The sequence below is a fragment of the Rhinoraja longicauda genome, chromosome 8 (assembly GCF_053455715.1).
Source record: "Rhinoraja longicauda isolate Sanriku21f chromosome 8, sRhiLon1.1, whole genome shotgun sequence".
NCBI lineage: Eukaryota > Metazoa > Chordata > Chondrichthyes > Rajiformes > Arhynchobatidae > Rhinoraja > Rhinoraja longicauda.
The window spans coordinates 74,390,914-74,411,551 of record NC_135960.1 but is presented as its reverse complement, the minus strand read 5'-3'; the positions used below and the strand labels follow the sequence as shown (position 1 = coordinate 74,411,551).

Below are 20,638 nucleotides of genomic sequence, written 5' to 3'. Positions count from 1 at the left end.
GCAAGAGGCAAGAAGTGTGAAAATGTACTGTCCACATTCAGGGACAGTTTCTTCCCACCAGTTATCAGACAACTGAATGGTCCTCTCATCAGCTGGAGTGCAGAGCTGCAGTACCGCGGTGCTGGGGTGGGGGCGGTGTTGCGAGCGGAGCTGCAGTACCGCGACACGGGGGTGGGGCGATGTTGCGGGCGAGGGGGAGCGGGGCTGCAGTACCGCGGCGCGGGGGTGGGGGTGGTGATGCGGGCGGGGCTGCAGTACCGCGGTACGGGGGTGGGGGCGGTGTTGCGGGCGGGTCTGCAGTACCGCGGCGCGGGGGTGGGGGCGGTGTTGCGGGCGCGGCTGCAGTACCGCGGTGCGGGGGTGAGGCAGTGTTGCGGGCGGGCTGCAGTACCGCGGTGCGGGGGTGGGGGCGGTATTGCGGGCGGGCTGCAGTACCGCGGCGCGGGGGTGGGGGCGGTGTTGCGGGCGGGGCTGCAGTACCGCGGTGCGGGGGTGGAGGCAGTGTTGCGGGCGGGCTGCAGTACCGCGGTGCGGGGGTGGGGGCGGTATTGCGGGCGGGGCTGCAGTACCGCGGCGCGGGGCTGCAGTACCGCGGCGCGGGGGTGGGGGCGGTGTTGCGGGCGGGGGCTGCAGTGACCGGCGGCGCGGGGGTGGGGGCGGTGTTGCGGGCGGGGCAATGGCGGGGCCGCGGCCTCCACCGGCCGGCAGCGGGAGGCGCCTGGAGACGGGGAGGTGAGTGCGGGGCGAGTGGAGGCCGCGGCCCTGACATCGACACCGGCACAGCGCGGCGTGGAGACTCCCCCATCACCCCCCTCACCCCCACTCCCCATCACCCCCCCTCACCCTCACCCCCCATCACCCCCCCTCACCCCCACCCCCATCACCCCCCTCACCCTCACTCACCCCCACCCCCCCCTCACCCCCCATCACCTCACTCACCCTCACTCACCCCACCCCCCCCTCACCCCCCATCACCTCACTCACCCTCACTCACCCCCCTTACCCTCACCCCCCTTACCCTCACCCCCCACACCCTCACCCCCCTCACCCTCATTCACCCCCACCCACCCCCCTCACCCCCTCCCCCACTCACCCCCACCCCCCTCACCCCCACCCCCACCCCCCCCTCACCCCATCACCACCCTCACCCCCACCCCCCTCACCCCCATCACCACCCTCACCCCCATCACCACCCTCACCCCCACCCCCCCTCACCCCCATCACCACCCTCACCCCCACCCCCCCTCACCCCATCACTACCCTCACCCCCATCACCACCCTCACCCCCATCACCACCCTCACCCCCATCACCACCCTCACCCCCATCACCACCCTCACCCCCACCCCCCCTCACCCCATCACCACCCTCACCCCCACCCCCCCTCACCCCATCACCACCCTCACCCCCATCACCACCCTCACCCCATCACCACCCTCACCCCCATCACCACCCTCACCCCCATCACCACCCTCACCCCCACCCCCCCTCACCCCCATCACCACCCTCACCCCCCACCACCCCTCACCCCCATCACCCCCATCACCACCCTCACCCCCACCCCCCCTCACCCCCATCACCACCCTCACCCCCACCCCCCCTCACCCCCATCACCCCCATCACCACCCTCACCCCCACCCCCCCTCACCCCCACCCCCCCTCACCCCCACCCCCCCTCATCCCCACCCCCCCTCACCCTCACCCCCCCACCCCCCCTCACCCCCATCACCACCCTCACCCCCACCGCCCCTCACCCCCACCCCCCCTCACCCCCATCACCACCCTCACCCCCATCACCACCCTCACCCCCACCCCCCCTCACCCCCACCCCCCCTCACCCCCATCACCACCCTCACCCCCACCCCCCCTCACCCCCACCCCCCCTCACCCCCATCACCACCCTCACCCCCACCCCCACCCCCCCTCACCCCCACCCCCCCTCACCCCATCACCACCCTCACCCCCACCCCCCCTCACCCCCATCACCACCCTCACCCCCACCCCCCCTCACCCCCACCCCCATCACCACCCTCACCCCCACCCCCCCTCACCCCCACCCCCCCTCACCCCCACCCCCCCCACCCCCACCCCCCCTCACCCCCACCCCCCCTCACCCCCACACCCCCACCCCCCTCACCCCCACCCCCCCTCACCCCCATCACCACCCCACCCCCACCCCCCCTCACCCCCACCCCCATCACCACCCTCACCCCACCCCCCCTCACCCACACCCCCCCTCACCCCCCCTCACCCTCACCCCCCCTCACCCTCACCCCCCCTCACACTCACCCCCCCCTCACCCTCACCCCCACACCCTCACCCCCCCCACACTCACCCCCCCTCACCCTCGCCCCCCATCACCCTCACCCCCCCTCACCTCACCCTCACCCCCCTCACCCTCACTCCCCATCACCCCCCTCACCCTCATCCCCACCCCTCTCACCCCCACCCCCCCTCACCCTCACCCCCACCCCCCCTCACCCCCACCCCCCTCACCCCCCATCACACCCTCACCCCCACCCCGCCTCACCCCCCACTCACCCTCACCCCCCTCACCCTCACCCCCCCTCACCCCCCACCCCCCATCACCCCCCCTCACCCTCACCCCCCACCCCCCCTCACCCCACCCCCCCTCACACACCCCCCCTCACCCTCACCCCCCCTCACCCTCACCCCCACCCCCCACCCCTCCTTACCCCCCCTCACCCCCACTCCCCCTCACCCCACCCCCCCTCACCCCACCCCACTCACCACCACCCCCCCTCACCCCCACCCCCCATCACCACCCTCACCCCCACCCCCCATCACCCCCCCTCACCATCATCCCCCATCACTCACTCTCACCCCCACCCCCCCTCACCCTCACCCCCTCACCCTCACCCCCCCATCCTCATCCCCCCCCTCACCCACCCTCACCCCCCCCCCCCTCACCCACCCTCACCCCCCCCCACCCTCACCCCCCCTCACCCCCCCTCACCTACCCGCACCCCCCCACCCTCACCCCCCCCTCACCCCCCCCCCCCCCCCCCACCCTCACCCCCCCCCCCCCACCCTCACCCCCCCCCCACCCTCACCCCCCCCCCACCCTCACCCCACCCTCACCCCCCCCCACCCTCACCCCCCCCCCACCCTCACCCCCCCCCCACCCCCACCCTCACCCACCCCCACCCCCCACCCCACCCTCACCCCCCCCACCCCACCCTCACCCCCCCCACCCCACCCTCACCCCCCCACCCCCCCCTCACCCCCCCCACCCTCACCCCCACCCTCACCCCCCCCACCCTCACCCCCCCACCCTCACCCCCCCCCACCCTCACCCCCCCCCACCCTCACCCCCCCCCACCCTCACCCCCCCCCCACCCTCACCCCCCCCACCCTCACCCCCCCCACCCTCACCCTCCCTCACCCTCACCCACCCTCACCCTCCCCCTCCCTCACCCTCACTCACCCTCACCCACCCTCACCCTCACCCACCCTCACCCCCCCACCCTCACCCACCCTCACCCCCCCACCCTCACCCCCCCTCACCCCCCCACCCTCACCCCCCCACCCTCACCCACCCTCACCCCCCCACCCTCACCCCCCCACCTTCACCCCCCCACCTTCACCCCCCCACCCTCACCCCCCCCACCCTCACCCCCCCCACCCTCACCCCCCCCACCCTCACCCCCCCACCCTCACCCCCCCACCCTCACCCCCCCCACCCTCACCCCCCCACCCTCACCCCCCCACCCTCACCCCCCCACCCTCACCTCACCCCCCCACCCTCACCTCACCCCCCCACCCTCCCCCCCCCCACCCACCCTCACCCCCCCCCTCACCCCCCCCCACCCACCCTCACCCCCCCCCTCACCCCCCCCCTCACCCCCCCACCCTCACCCCCACCCTCACCCCCCCACCCTCACCCCCCCCTCACCCCCCCCCACCCTCACCCCCCCTCGCCCACCCTCACCCCCCTCACCCTCACCCCCCCACCCTCACCCTCACCCCCCCCACCCTCACCCTCCTCATCCTCCCACTCACCCTCCCTGTCACCAGAAGTCTATAAACACTCTTAGTTTTAAAAACCAAAACTTTAAAAATCCCATTGACCTGTGCTTGTGTCCTGGCAGGGTGGGGAGTAAATGAGGACACATCTTTTCCACACGACAGGCTACTTATGCATTAATAAAGCAAAACACTGGAGGAACTCAACCACATCATCTGTGGAGGGAATGGACAAACGAGGTTTTGGGTTGAGTGTATATGGGGTGGGGTGTGCTTCTTTAAATTGGAATATTAGATGGAATATAAAGTCACTACATTAAAAAGCAGTTTATTTTTTATATAGAAACCCGCAAAAGGTACAATCAAGCTAACTTGAATACTACTAGCTTTAAATCCGTTTTTGTTAGAATTGTATCATTACTGGAAGTACATCTGGCTACTAACTTGCCTTAAAGTGGCATTCTATATCCTGAGAAAACATTTGAGTTGTTATGCTGTCAACCAACTCTTTGTTATATCTTTACTTTCCACAGTTAGAAGTTCAGTGATGGAGTGACCATTTGTGGCATATCATGGAGGCTTGTGAGGGGGAAGCTATTTCCGAGGTCCTGCGTTTGAATGTGGGAGGTTGTTACTTTACAGCCAGACGAAACTCCCTCTGTCGTTTTAAGAACTCAATGCTTAGTGCTATGTTTAGTGGACGATTTCCTTTGAAACTAGATGAATCAGGTAACACGAGTTATTATTGTCAAGCATAACAGTTCATAATTCATGCTGTCTTTAGGGACAATGAGAGAAAATGGCTGGATGAAAATTAACTTTTATGGACAAGTACTAACTGACGTGCAGGGATAATAATTTGTTATGGAATACAACATTATTTTAATGTTTCCTTGAGTTACATGAACAACTGATTATTTGAAAGCATATTGACTTTGTCTTTTTTACTGCCATAAGTTTGGATTGCTTTATTTTCACAGTTGCCTGACACAGCTTTCATCTATCAGTCAAAATGCTTTGCATGTAGGACTCTGCTTAACGCAAATACCTTTTGCTTTCAGTTACTAAACACTTTAACTCCCTCTCCCATTCCCACACTTACCTTTCTGTCCTGGGCCTCCTCCACTGACAGAGTGAGGGCCAGCACAAATTGGAGGGACAGCACCTCATATTTCGCTTGGGTAGCTGACACTCCAGCGAGATGAATTTTGACCTCCAATTTCAAGTAACCCTTGCTTTCCCTCTCTCTCCATCCCTCCCCTTTCCCTGTCTGACTGTCCCCTTGTCTAAAATTTATCGTTGTATGCTTTGTTGTCACCTTCTAGATAACAATGATCTATTCTACATTTTCCTTGAACTGCATCCCCATTGATGTTTCATTTTCACACCTCACACTTCCATATCTCTGCATCTCCCTCTCCCCTGACTCTCAGTCTGAAGAAAGGTCTTCGACCTGAAACGTCACTCATTCCTTCTCTCCAGTGATGCTGCCTGTCCACTGAGTTACTCCAGCATTTTGTGTCTATCTTCGGTGTAAATCAGCATCTGCAGTTCCTTCCGTCTACATGTTTTGTTTTCTTATGCAGATCAAACTATATACTGTTTGGCTTTAAAATGACCATTGTTTGTGAGTATTCTCAATCCAGTTGGACAGGAAGGTAGGCAGGGAAATTATCCTGTGCTGTTCTTTCCACTCTCCTGAAGGTTAGCATGTGTTCTGTAACTCATGGGAGAACTGACAATCAAGATAGGTGAGCATTACCGGGAAAGCTTGTGAAAAACTGTAGCCATCCATTCCCAAATAACAGCACAAGGACTCTCTGGGCTGAGATGTCTCCATTCTGTGATGTGAACTTCCGATTCTTTGGAATGAGTGTCCTGGCAGTTACTTCAGCTGATCTCTACATCTTCAGTTGTGGGCACAAGCGTACTGTGTGGCTAACCATATACCCTCGCTGTGGAACGATAATGAAAATGGTGGAGATAAGTATCTCCCTGTAGCTTTAGGTCAGCAGCATCCCACGTTAATGTTCAGCTATTGCTCAGGCCATCTTAGGTGTGCTGTGATATGATCGGCCATGATCACATTGAATGGCGGTGCTGACTCGAAGGGCTGAATGGCCTACTCCTGCACCTATTGTCTATTGTCTATGATGGCGGCCATTTCATCTTAACAAACTCCGGCTCTACCACTTATAACACAAAATAGTTTGTCACTGTTGGTGTATCTGAGGAAGAACTTTTTCAGTCAGAGAGTGGTGAAGGTGTGGAATTCTCTGCCTCAGAAGGCAGTGGAGGCCAGTTCGTTGGATGCTTTCAAGAGAGAGCTGGATAGAGCTCTTAAGGATAGCGGAGTGAGGGGGTATGGGGAGAAGGCAGGAACGGGGTACTGATTGAGAGTGATCAGCCATGATCGCATTGAATGGCGGTGCTGGCTCGAAGGGCTGAATGGCCTACTCCTGCACCTATTGTCTATTGTCTATCTATTGTCTATCTGATCTCATAAGTGATAGGAGCAGAATTAGGCCATTCGGCCCATCAAATTACTCCACCATTCAATCATGGCTGATCTATCTCTCCCTCCTAATCCATTCTCCTGCCTTCTCCCCATAACCTCTGACACCCATCCGTATTAATCAAGAATCTATTGATCTCTGCCTTAAAAATATCCATTGACTTGGCCTCCGCAGCCTTCTGTGGCAAATAATTCTGCAGATTCACCACCCTCTCTCTACAGTGGCTCAGTGAAGGTTCCCTGATGGGGGCTCGTATGTTAGTAACAGAGACCATGTATCTGGATATTGCTGATGAACCAATTGGAAATTTGTAAAGATGGCAGTTGGTTGTTGTGTATCAGTGTCATAGTTTAGTTTAATTTAGAGATACAGCTCGGAAACAGGCCCTTCGGCCCACCCACCGGGTCCACGCCGACCAGCGATCCCCGCACATTAACACTATCCTACACACACAAGGGACAATTTTTACATTTACCAAGCCAATTAACCTATAAACTTGTACGTCTTTTGAGGATGGGAGGAAACTGAAGATCTTGGAGAAAACCTACGCAGGTCACGGGGAGAACGTACAAACTCTGTACAGACAGCACCCGTAGTCGGGATGGAACCCGGGTCTCAGGCGCTGCAAGCTGTGTAAGGCAGCAACTCTACCGCTGCGCCCCGGTACTGCTAGTCAAAGAGCTACGCAGCACGCAAACAGGCCCTTCAGCACAACTCATCCATGCACACCCCAGCTGATAGTTGCTTAACCAAGCTAATCCCACTAGTCTGTGTCTGAACCCTGTTCCTGGCTGACAACAACAGCAAAGGAGGAAGCTGTTAAAACTAAAAGGCAATTTTATGTTTTTTGCACTTAAACGGAAGATGGACTAAATTAAATGTTTATTTTAAATCGACCCAAAATGTTACTAATCGATGTTCTCCAGAGATGCTGCACGACTCCAGTACATTGTGTTCTTTAGGACCATGAACTTGATTAATTTGGTAGCCACAACGCCAGGAACTTATTTATCAATAAATTACAAATTGTAATCCAGCACAACATAGAACAGTACAGCACAGGAACTGGTCATTCGGCCCACAGTGTCTGGTCAAGATGCCAAGTTAAACTAATCTCTTCTGACTGCATGTCAACAATAACTCCATTACCTGCATATCCAAATGCCAATCTAAAAGCTTGGTAGATGCCACTATTTTATCTGCTTCCATCATCACCCCTGGCAGCAGGTCTAAGCACCCAATACTCTGTACAAAAAAGCGTCCATTTCGGTGCATAAATGTTGAGGGGAGAAATGTTAGATTGTGATTTGCAAAGATTGTGATGAGGTTAGAAAGAGTAAATAAGAAGCTGTTCCCATCGACAGGTGATTTGAACACATAAGCAACACGAGATTCAAAGTAGAGACATAGACAATAGGTGCAGGAGGAGGCCATTCGGCTCTTCAAGCCAGCGCCGCCTTTCAATGTGATCATGGCTGATCATCCACAATCACTTCCCCGTCCCTGCCTTCTCCCCATATCCCTTGATTCCGCTAGCCACTAGAGCTCTATCTAACTCTCTTTTGAATGCATCCAGTGAGTCGGCCTCCACTGCCTTCTGAGGCAGAGAATTCCGCAAATTCACAAGTCTCTGGGTGAAAATGTTTTTCCTCGTCTCAGTTCTAAATGATCTACCCCTTATTCTTAAACTGTGGTTTAAGAATCACCAATGTAAAATCACCAGTAATTTGACAAAGCACAGGAATGTGAGGAAACATAACTTAAGAATCAGGAGTGAAAGTGGACCATTTGAACCTTCAAGCATCTTGTGCATCAGGATCACTGCTGACTGCTACTTCAGCTCCTTGTTTCAGCACTATCCCCTTGGCCCTTAATTTCATTCACGTCCAGAAGTCAGTTTTCTTTGAGATCTTTGGTTTCCTCCCACACCCCAAAGACTTACAGGTTTGTAGGCTGATTAGCTTGGTATAAATGTAAATTGTCCCTAGTGTGTGTAGGCTGGTCAGTGCGGACTCGGTGGGCCGAAGGGCCTGTTTCCGTGCTGTATCTCCGATCTGTTTTGACTGAACTCAAATGATTACAGAGAGACTTGGGCCTTTTGGAAGGGTGGGCTGAAAGATGGCAGATGGAGTTTAATGCTGATAAGTGTGAAGTGCTGCATTTTGGTAGGACAAATCAAAATAGGACGTACAGGGTAAATGGTAGGGAATTGAGGAATGCAGTGGAACAGAGGGATCTGGGAATAACTGTGCATTGTTCCCTGAAGGTGGAATCTCATGTGGATAGGGTGGTGAAGAAGGCGTTTGGTATGCTTGCCTTTATAAATCAGAGCATCGAATATAGAAGTTGGGACGTAATGTTAAAATTGTACAAGGCATTGGTGAGGCTGAATCTGGAATATGGTGTGCAGTTCTGGTCGCCAAATTATAGGAAGGATGTCAACAAAATAGAGAGAGTACAGAGGAGATTTACTAGAATGTTGCCTGGGTTTCAGCACTTAAGCTACAGAGAGAGATTGAACAGGTTGGGTCTTTATTCTTTGGAGCGCAGAAGGTTAAGGGGGGACATGATAGAGGTTTTTTAAATTTTAAGAGGGACTGACAGAGTTGACGTGGGCAAGCTTTTCCCTTTGAGAGTGGGGAAGATTCAAACAAGGGGACATAACTTCAGAATTAAGGGACAAAAGTTTAGGGGTAACATGAGGGGTAACTTCTTTACTCAGAGGGTGGTGGCTGTATGGAATGAGCTTCCGGTGGAAGTGGTGGAGGCAGGCTCGATTTTATTATTTAAGAGTAAATTAGATCGGTATATGGATGGGAAGGGATTGGAGGGTTATGGTCTGAGAGCAGGTAGATGGGACTAGGTCGGAGAAAGTGTTCGGCATGGACTAGAAGGGCCAAACTGGCCTGTTTCCGTGCTGTAATTGTTATATGGTTATATGGTTATTAGGCCACAGCAGACCACTTGAGCAGAGAATTGCAAAGATTCTGACCATGTGTGAAGCAATGCCTTCTCATGCCAGACCTGAATGGCCAGCCCTGTACTTTGAGACCATGAATTCTGGTTTTAGACACCCCAGGCTGTATAAACATCTTTACTGCATCCAGCCTGTCGAACACAATATTTTAGATCTCACCGGATCTCTTTGCCTTTATTCTCTTATTTAAATCCTCCTGCAATAAAGGCAAACATTTTTGAAATCTAAAATTAAAATAGCAAAGTTGGAAACACCATGCAGGTCAGGCAGCATCTATGAAAGAGAAACTAATGAAACGTCTGTGACCTGAAACACTGACTGTTTCGCTTTCCACAGAAGCTGCCTGACGAGCTGAGTTTTCCCAGCATTTTCTGTTTTTATATCATGTGCATCCCAATCTTTAGGGTTACTACTTTTTTTTAACATTATTATGTCCTTTTATCCAATTCTAAGGCTGGACAATTTTTCCTGTTTTCTTCTGCCTCGGGAAATATGTATTTGTTCTAAGCTATGTAAATGTGCTTGTTGATAATATATTCCATTTTATGTAATTTCCCAATTGCCACAAACTGCTTGCTTGTAGTTGTAGGAAAAAAACTGCAGATGCTGGTTTAAATCGAAGGTAGACACAAAATGCTGGAGTAACTCAGCGGGTCAGGCAGCATCTCGGGAGAGGAGTGGGTGATGTTTCGGGTTGAGACCCTTCTTCAGACTGATGTCGGGAGGAACAACTACGCTGTTCCAGGTGTCAAATTCTCTACATCGGCGAGACCAAGCGCAGGCTCGGCGATCGTTTCGCTGAACACCTCCGCTCAGTCCGTCTTAACCCAGTGGCTCAGCACTTCAACTCCCCCTCCCATTCCCAATCTGACCTTTCTGTCCTGGGCCTCCTCCATTGTCAGAGTGAGGCCCAGCTCAGATTGGAGGAACAGCACCTCATATTTCGCTTGGGTAGTTTACACCCCAGCGGTATGAACATTGACATCTCTAACTTCAGATAGTCCCTGCTTTCCCTCTCTATCCCCTCCTCCTTCCCAGTTCTCCCACTAGTCTTCCTGTCTCCGACTACATTCTATCTTTGTCCCGCCCCCTTCCCTGACATCAGTCTGAAGAAGGGTCTCGATCCGAAACGTCACCCATTCCTTCTCTCCCGAGATGCTGCCTGACCCGCTGAGTTACTCCAGCATTTTGTGTCTACCTTGCTTGTAGTTGGTTTTGTTTAGACTTAAGGTGAACTAACTCATTCTCATCCCCCTAATACCAGATTACTATTTTTTACTATCAACAGTTCATGTGTTCAAAGTGTTCCCCTTTGGAACACTTAATTCTGACCTTGTTCACTCTACAACCATATCTCTGATACCTATTAGACAGTATTAATTCATTTCTAATTGTGGATAAATTAATTTATCCGTTTGCTACCAATGTGTATATTCAGATAAAGTTGTGAGGAGACTGCAGGCTGTCTTTGGTAGAATAGGGGTAGGTAATGTGAATGGGCGAGATGATGGCAGATTGAATTTAAAATGCAATAAAAACAAAAGCAGAGTATTTTAGAGAAATTAAAACTTGTCAGTGTGTAGAGAGACTGGGGTGCCCTTGTCTATGGATTACTGATAGTTCACATACAGATTTAGTTCCGTTTATTATTATCACGTGTACCAAAAAGCTTTTTGCGTGCTAACCAGGCAAAGAAAAGATAAAACACGATTACAATCAAGCCATCCACAATGCACAGGTAAACAATAAAGGGTACAACATTTAGTGGACGATAAAGTCCTCTGCAGTTCTTTCCAACGCAGCATCTCTGGAGGACATTGATAGGCTTGAAGAAGGACCCCAACCCCATCACCTATCCATGTACTCCAGAGATCCTTACAAGACAAAATGTGTAGGAAGGAACTGCAGATGCTGGTTTAAACCGAAGTAAACACAAGCTCTATTAACTCAGCGGGACAGGCAGCATCTCTGGAGAGAAGGAACGGGTGACGTTTCGGGTCGGGACCCTTCATCAGTCTGAAGAAGAGTGTCGACCCGAAACGTCACCCATTCCTTCTCTCCAGAGATGCTGCCTGTTGCAGAGATGCTGAGTTAATTCAGCTTTTTGTTTCTACCTCACAAGATAATATTTTGATCAAAAAGCTTTTGTCATGTTATAGATTTTGTTTCATCACTACAACGATGGACCTTTAAACTACATGATTTTTTTTGGTTTTAAATAACATAGACCAATGCGGCATTTCCTTTGTGTGTGCATGCCATCTCTTTTTAAATAGTTTTCATCCCTTCATTGTGTGCTGATTTTTTTTTGCTGTTTATATTTTAAATGGACAGCAAACAAGATAGAAACTTAATTCTTTGAATGTGAAATTTACTGTGCAAAGGGTCTAATGTACAGTTTCTTTGAACATAGGAGCTTGTCTTATTGAACGGGATGGAAAACTCTTCAAGTATCTCTTGGATTATCTGCATGGAGAACTCTGCCTTCCTGAAGAAGCAAGAACTCGTGTGGCTTTGCAGGAAGAGGCAGATTACTTTGGCATTCCCTTTCCCTACAGTTTGACAGACTATTTATCTAGTGAGATGGAGAGACATTGCTCAAAATCGAATATTGAAATCAAAAAGGTTTGTAATGCTCATTTGAGACTGTTAACCCAGTAATCTGAAATGTACTTTTGTTTTGAGGTATGCTGTTTTTATTCAATGATGTATATCGAGTGAATATTGGGAAATGAACAAAAGGACCATGCCAACCAATGTTTCAATTGATTGTTAAAGTCTTTGTTTGATTGTTGAAGTCATGCTAAATTACCATGCTGCTACTTTTGGGCAATTTTTATTTCTATTAAATAACAATACAAAAAATATCACATTTTATCGAGATTGGATTATATAAGTTAACACTGCCATCCCCCACATACTCAGTTCCTCCCATCTTTGCATTTTAGAGCTTCCTCACTGCTCCATATGTTTGCCAATGTCAATGGTTCTTTATTATAACTCGCACTGAGGTACAGTACAATTCATTTTCAGTTTAGTTTAGTACAGTGAAAAGCTTTTGTTGCAGTTGTACAGTTGTACAGTTGTACAGTTTTGTTGCTTTTGTACAGTTTAGTACAGTGAAAAGCTTTTGTTGCGTGCTATCAAGTCAGCAGAAAGACAATACATGATTATTATTGAACCATTTACAGTGTATAGATGCTTGATAAGGGAATAATGTTGTGCAAGGTTAAGTCAGCAAAGTCCGATTAAGGATAGTCCGAGGGTCACCAAAGAGGTAGATAGTAGTTCAGCACTGCTCTCTGGTTGTGGTAGGATGATTCAGTTGCCTGATAACAGCTGGGAAGAAACTGTCCCTGAATCTGGAGGTGTGCATTTTCACACTTCTATTCCTTTTGCCTGATGGGAGAGGGGAGAAGAGGGAGTGGCCAGGGTGTGACATGTCCTTGATTATGCTGCTGGCCTTGCCGAGGCAGCGTGAGATATGAATGGAGTCGATGGAAGGGAGGTTGGTTTGTGTGATGGTCTGGGCTGCGTCCACAATTTGCTGCAATTTCTTGCGGTCTTGGATGGAGCTGTTCCCAAAACAAGCTGTGATGCATCCTGATAAAATGCTTTCTATGGTGAGAGTTGTAGGGGACATGCAAAACCTCCTAAGCCTTCTTAGGAAGTAGAAGCGTCAGTGTGCTTTCTTGGTCGTTGTTTTAACATGGGTGGTGCAGGAATTTTTGCATACAATCCAGTAAATTATTACTGTACATAAACACAATCCCAGATAAAGTACAAAGTGTATAGAAATAGTCCACTGAGATCGTATACAAGAGTCACCAGGTTTTAAGGTCATTTCAAAGTCCAAGTTACAGCTGGTCATAAAGGTCTTGGCTGCAGGGCCTCCAGCTATCACCTTGATCCCGATTGTCCAGTGAACTATCATCCCTCTCATCGCCCAGCCACCTTCAGCTGTTATGCCCCATGGGCGTCTCTCTCTTGGACAAGGAAGGCAAGACCCCGGATCCACTTATCAGTAGTTTGTCCTTGTGTCTGCCATCACTGATTCCCTCCACACACTGGTTCTCCGGTCATTGTGGTGGAGCAGGGGCCAGACTCATCTGTTCGGGTTGTGCGGAGGGCGAGCCAGGACTGCCGCTGGGGGATAACCACGGCCCATCCATCATTCTGCTGTTCTTATCGTGCCTCAGTGCCTCCTGAATCAGGAGATTGTGGCTACACAGGATGCAGATCATAGCTTGATATTTCAGAGCCACACGGAAGAATTACTGCACTGTCAGCAATGCTGCCCATGCATGAAACTTTAGCCTCATCCAAATTCTTTGGTGGATGTAAGGTCCTTTGGAGAATGTCCTTCTAGTAATACTTTTTTTCATGTCTGTTTTCCAAAACAACTGGTTCTACAGTGTACGTGCACTGTGATCTAGACAGATTAGATCCTGAACTGAACTTAACTCATTCCTACTACTTGCATCAACAGGTTATAGCACTCTCTTATTGCTCAGTCACCTGCTCATTCCCGAAGGCCCCTCATTATAAAATCACATACTAATGTACAGTCACTCTAATGCTGTACAATATAATTTCTTTCAATGTTATTCTAACACTACACAGATGGCACCACTATAAACATAGTCTAAAACAATGCAGGAAAGAACTGCAGATCGAAAGTAGACACAAAATGCTGGAGTAACTCAGCGGGTCAGGCACCATCCCTGGAGAGAAGGAATGGGTGACGTTTCAGTTGTTGACCCAAAATGTCACTCATTCCTTCTCTCCCGAGATGCTGCCTGACCTGCTGACTTACTCCAGCATTTTGTGTTTACTTTAGTCTAAATCTATGATGGTTTTAAGTATACAGTTCTGTATACCTATCTTTTGAAGTCTGTTTTTTAAAACTTTATTCTATACTGGTATCCAGTAAAGAGCAGTAATTCCCCAGTTACTGCGTGTGGACTTCACTAACAATAAGCTTAACAACTGAGAGTAACAATTTCCTGAGAAATCTGTCTCCTACATTGTAATGTGATCAAGGAAAAACAAATTCTCTAATAAACTTCAGTCTCTTGGAGATGGAGAATTTTAACTTTGCTCATCCTGCACTTAAGATATCCTAAATGTTTGTGTAGTCAGGAAAGTTTCCTCAAGTCAAGTCAAGTCAAGTCAAGTTTATTTGTCACATGCACATACACGATGTGCAGTGAAATGAAAGTGGCAATGCCTGCGGATTGTGCACAAAAAAGAATTACAGTTACAGCTTATAAATAAAGTTAATAAAGTTAATACAGAGAAGACAAAATTTAGTCCCTGGAGTTATAAAAGTTAACAGTCCTGATGGGCTGTGGGAAGAAACTCCGTCTCATCCTCTCCGTTTTCACAGCGTGACAGCGGAGATGTTTGCCTGACCGTAGCATCTGGAACAGTCCGTTACTGGGGTGGCAGGGGTCCCCCATAATCTTGCTTGCTCTGGATCTGCACCTCCTGATGTATAGGTCCTGCAGGGGGGCGAGTGTAGTTCCCATGGTGCGTTCTGCCGAACGCACTACTCTGCAGGGATCTGAAGAAGGGTCTCGACCCGAAACGTCACCTATTCCTTTTCTCCAGAGATGCTGTCTGATCTGCTGAGTTGCTCCAGCTTTTTGTGTCTATCTTGGGATTTTTAACCCATTTCAGTATGGTCCTTTGAGCCTATACAAGATGTAAAGAACTTCAGCTCCCAATGAATCATCCTTAAAATTACGTTTGTGTTTACTTTGATCTATTGTGCTGACTTTGGTTTGCGAATCATTAATTTCATCTTGGCCAGGGCACATTACTGCAGCCTAGTTGTGGGCACAATACTGCAGCCTTGTGGGCACATTACTGCAGCCTAGTTGTGGGCACATTAGTGCAGCCTAGTTGTGGGCACATTACTGCAGCCTAGATGTGGGCACATTACTGCAGCCTAGATGTGGGCACATTAATGCAGCCTAGATGTGGGCACATTAGTGCAGCCTAGTTGTGGGCACATTAGTGCAGCCTAGTTGTGGGCACATTACTGCAGCCTAGATGTGGGCACATTAATGCAGCCTAGATGTGGGCACATTAGTGCAGCCTAGTTGTGGGCACATTAGTGCAGCCTAGTTGTGGGCACATTACTGCAGCCTAGTTGTGGACACATTACTGCAGCCTTGTTGTGGGTACATTACTGCAGCCTAGTTGTGGGCACATTAGTGCAGCCTAGTTGTGGACACATTACTGCAGCCTAGCAGCCTTGTTGTGGGTACATTACTGCAGCCTAGTTGTGGGCACATTAGTGCAGCCTTGTTGTGTGCACATTAGTGCAGCCTAGTTGTGGGTACATTACTGCAGCCTAGCAGCCTTGTTGTGGGTACATTACTGCAGCCTAGTTGTGGGTACATTACTGCAGCCTAGTTGTGGGCACATTACTGCAGCCTAAAGTGCCCAGAAACCCAGCATGACTCAAATATCCTATATATTTTTCCCATGTGTGAAATTTCCTTGAGGATCAAAACAATTGCTAACTTACCTAATTTAATAAGTGTTTGACATACAGTGCCCTCCATAATGTTTGGGACAAAGACCCATCATTTATTTATTTGCCTCTACTCCAGAATTTGAGATTTGTAATAGAAAAAAATCACATGTGGTTAAAGTGCACATTGTCAGATTTTAATAAAGGCCATTTGTATACATTTTGGCTTCACCATGTAGAAATTACAGCAGTGTTTATACATCGTCCCCCCATTTCAGGGCACCATAATGTTTGGGACACAGCAATGTCATGTAAATGAAAGTAGTCATGTTTAGTATTTTGGTGCATATCCTTTGCATGCAATGACTGCTTGAAGTCTGCGATTTATGGACATCACCAGTTGCTGGGTGTCTTCTCTGGTGATGCTCTGCCAGGCCTGTACTGCAGCCATCTTTAGCTTATGCTTGTTTTGGGGGCTGGTCCCCTTCAGTTTTCTCTTCAGCATCTTAAAGGCATGTTCACTTGGGTTCAGATCAGGTGATTGACTTGGCCACTCAAGAATTGACCATTTTTTAGCTTTGAAAAACCCTTTGTAGCTTTAGTAGTATTTTTGGGATCATTGTCTTGCTGTAGAATGAACTGCCGGACAATGAGTTTTGAAGCATTTGTTTGAACTGGAGCAGATAGGATGTGTCTTTACACTTCAGAATTCATTATGCTACTGCCATCAGCAGTTGTGTCATCAATGAAGATAAGTGAGCCAGTACCTTCAGCAGCCATACATGCCCAGGCCATAACACCCCCACCACCGTGTTTCACAGATGAGGTGGTATGCTTTGGATCTTGGGTAGTTCCATCTCTCCTCCATACTTTGCTCTTGCCATTATTCTGATATAAGTTAATCTTCGTCTCATCTGTCCAGAACTGTGGTTGCTTTTTTAAGTACTTCTTTGCAAACTGTAACCTGGCCATCCTATTTTTGCGACTAACCAGTGGTTTGCATCTTGCAGTGTGGCCTCTGTATTTCTGTTCATGAAGTCTTCTGCGGACAGTGGTCATTGACAAATCCACACCTGACTCCTGAAGAGTGTTTCTGATCTGTCAGACAGGTGTTTGGGGACTTTTCTTTATCATAGAGAGAATCCTATCATTAGCTGTGGAGGTCTTCCTTGGCCTGCCAGTCCCTTTGCGATTAGTAAGCTCACCAGTGTTCTCTTTCTTCTTAATGATGTTCCAAACAGTTGATTTTGGTAAGCCTAATGTTTGGCTGATGTCTCTAACAGTTTTATTCTTGTTTCTCAGTCTCATCATGGCTTCTTTGACTTTCATTGGCATAACTTTGGTCCTCATATTGACAAACAGCAATAAAAGTTTCCAAAGGTGATGGAAAGACTGGAGGAAAGACTAGGTGCTGAGAGCTCTCTTATACCTGCATTAAGGAGGCAATTAAACACACCTGAGCAATTACACACACCATATGTCCCAAACATTATGGTGCCCTGAAATGGGGGGGACTATGTACAAACACAGCTGTAATTTCTAAATGGTGAAACCAAAATGTATACAAATGGTCTTTATGACAATGTGCACTTTAACCTCATGTGATTGTTTCTATTGCAAATCTCAAAATGTGGAGTACAGAGGCAAATAAATAAATAATGGGTCCAAACATTATGAAGGGCACTGTATGCTTTCACAAGAGAAATATGTAAAACAGTTCAATAAGTTTTTTAGATTAAAATTACTTTTTTGTCATTACTATATACAGGCACTATCGGACATGTGCGACTCCTATGGTTTAATCTGTACGAATCCCATGGTGTGGATCTTGCACTATCTCAATACTTGTGGTGCCAGCTGTGAAAGCAAAATCCTGGGAGTATTTGCATCAAAGATCGAAGGGATTGCAGCCATTGAAAAACAGCTGGGATGCAGAATAAAAAGCAAAAGTATCTTTAAGAGGTATAAATGGTTGATTTATGTGATCCATTTGCACTATTCACTGTTTGTTTTGTCTACTTTGCATAAAGAATATTAGGATTGTTAACTGTTAGATTCAATCAAAAGAAAGCAGATAATTCTGCCTTCTTAATTCCTTTTCAAAGACCTCAGGTGGATTTACTGTCAGCAATCGAGGAGTGCCGAACTGTTTGAATTTGAATTACATAATAATATTGAACACAATTACCATTTTATTAAATAGTACTCTGAGTAGACAATTTAGTTGATGTCAAGTCAAGTCAAGTCAAGTCAATTTTATTTGTATAGCACTTTTAAAAACAACCCACATTGACCAAAGTGCTGCACATCTGATTAGGAAAAAAATTGGTTAACCAGCAGAGATAACATTTAAATTTATAATAGCAGTCCACTGATAACATAACACTAGCCTTGTGTCATTGATTATCAATGCATCTCCAACTCACTGTCCAACATAGAAACCAAATCCCTGTCGTCTTTCAACATATTTCCTCCCTTCTACCTCATCCTGCTGTAACCTCGCTCATCTGTAGCAACTCCCTTGCCCAGCCTCTCCCTGTCCCTTTTGTTCTCCCCTACACTTCATATCTCTTCCCCATTCCACATCCTGTTCTCCACTCCTTTGCCAGTCACACACTCCTTGGTCTTGACCCCACTCACCCTATCTCTCATGCCTTCACCTTAGTTTGGCCTCATCTCCTTCCTCTGGATTGCCACTTTAACCCCAGACCACTGAATGCTTTTGGGCCCTGCCATCATCTGGCACCTGCATCCTCTTCCCATGGCCCACCCCCTCACCCACTGATCCCCCTTCAAACAGGCATCATTTTAATGCCACTCCATGAGAGTACAAGGTATTAATGATTTACACCAGGTACAGCATTACCATTTATCACGTTACATCTCACTGTCCTGCAGTTGAGCTTGAATGTGCAAGTATCCCGCTGCTTCATATTTCTGTGTTTGCAGGGAGGCTGGAAACAATCTACAATACATATGGAGCTACTACTCAGCTGGTGAGCTGAAGAAAATGATGGATGCTTTTGACTCTTGGGAGGGACGAGGTACTTATCCTTCATGTCAACATAAAAACATTAAGCACTGTGGAGGTGAGCTGTAGAGCTCATATGTATCTGAAACCATGCTTTGGATTGTCACCAATTTCCCCACCAGCTGCATCTGTAGATGTATTTCTTGCACTCTTATTTCCCATGATGAATGATTATCACAATGGTAAACTGTCGGAAAGAGACAACCTTTCATATATAGCCTCCAAGGGAAAGGGACCATATTCATCAACTGCTGTCAAATTACAGATTGTTTTGCAGAGCAGTAGGATTAAACCTTAAAGTTAACAATTACAGAAAGTGGCAATACACATATAATCACTGCCTTGATCATTTCTCTTTATTACAGTCCTACATCTAGCTGGGATGGATAGGATTTAAAATATCAATGCGTGTCTTCTTCTGCTGAGTGTCCAGTTTCAAACTATTCTATTGGGGATTAAATGGAAATGTAGCTCACAGACTGTCAGTAGATTCTTTTTCTCCTCGGGCAGAATCCAAAATGACTTATTTCCTTCTGCTCCAGTCTGTGGGTTCTGAGAAGGCGCATAAGGCCAGTGTGGAATCTGCCAGCTCTGTGGTGGCTGTGACAGAAGGTTCATGATATGTGGGTGGAATCAAAGGAAGAAGTGATGTCGTGCTTCTGTGTGCTCCCAACAAATGATTCAAGATACTTGAAGCCATCCTGGATGCTTCCTTCATTTAAAGCCACCCTGGGTGCTTCCCACGGATTATGAAGATGTTACATTTTATCAGAGAGACATCCAAAACCTCCACAAGCCTTTCTACGATCCTCTAGTGCCGTATCTGTTTCTAGTGTTTAATATCAGACATATGATGTGGACTGCCCCTCAGACCAGCCTCAGTGTCTTTATAGCCTCAAAGATGGGGATGTTGACCTGGGAGAGGATTTTGGGTTGCATATCCTGGTGATAGAGTTGGAGAATGTTTCAGGTGCAGTGTTGTTGATACTTCTCAGGCACTGTGTGATGCCTGCTGCAGATGGTGCATGTTTCAGACGCGTACTGGGTGTGAAGTAATCACGAATGCGTAGTAGACAATTAGTGGAATGCTGGATTTAAGGTCGTGACCTTGAACTCTTTCTCAGATGATAAAAGCTGTGCTGGCACTCTGAAGGTAATGGTGGCCTCCTGTGGAATGTGGCTGGGCGATGGAAGTGATCTTTGTTTTCCAGCATCGCGTTATGGACACTTATTCCCTGGATTGGTGTTTGGAATGGGGGCAAATTGGCAGAGGGTTTTTGTGGATATTTATGTAGAGACCATTCTCTTTCGCGCTTCAGAATGTATCAACACAAGTGCATCTTACAGCTCCATTACTGAAGTTAGACTGACATTTTTTTTCTAGAATGGAGGAAATGTAGGTTGAATCATTCCACCTGTAGATTAGTTCAAGTCCAACGGGAAGCTTGTTAGAGATGAGATGCAATTTGGAGGCTAGAAAGACGGAGAAAAGCGTTGGTGCTCCAGCCTTGATGACTCCAGTCTGCACTGTTAGTGAATCTGTGCTGGACCTAGTGCATGAAATCTCAAATCTGTATGGCCTCACGTCACACGTAGAATGGAGGCAAATCTTTGAGGCCAATTCTCAAAGGGACTCACATAGCTC

At 49.0% G+C, this 20,638-nt stretch overlaps 1 protein-coding gene across 2 annotated transcripts in view; it reads left to right on the top strand.

Moving 5' to 3' along the window:
- The first annotated feature begins 657 nt into the window (after window positions 1-657).
- The window catches only part of LOC144596112 (BTB/POZ domain-containing protein KCTD18-like), a 32,490-nt gene continuing 12,509 nt past the window's right edge, over window positions 658-20,638 (top strand). The window contains exons 1-5 of one of the 2 annotated variants that reach the window (XM_078404290.1): window positions 658-732; window positions 4,519-4,714; window positions 11,892-12,103; window positions 17,731-17,924; window positions 18,912-19,006. In XM_078404290.1, the coding sequence (XP_078260416.1) occupies window positions 4,558-4,714; window positions 11,892-12,103; window positions 17,731-17,924; window positions 18,912-19,006 (658 nt within the window). In that variant the 5' untranslated portion in view covers window positions 658-732; window positions 4,519-4,557. The remainder of the gene's footprint in view (window positions 733-4,518; window positions 4,715-11,891; window positions 12,104-17,730; window positions 17,925-18,911; window positions 19,007-20,638) is intronic. The other variant, XM_078404291.1, reaches the window with a different exon arrangement.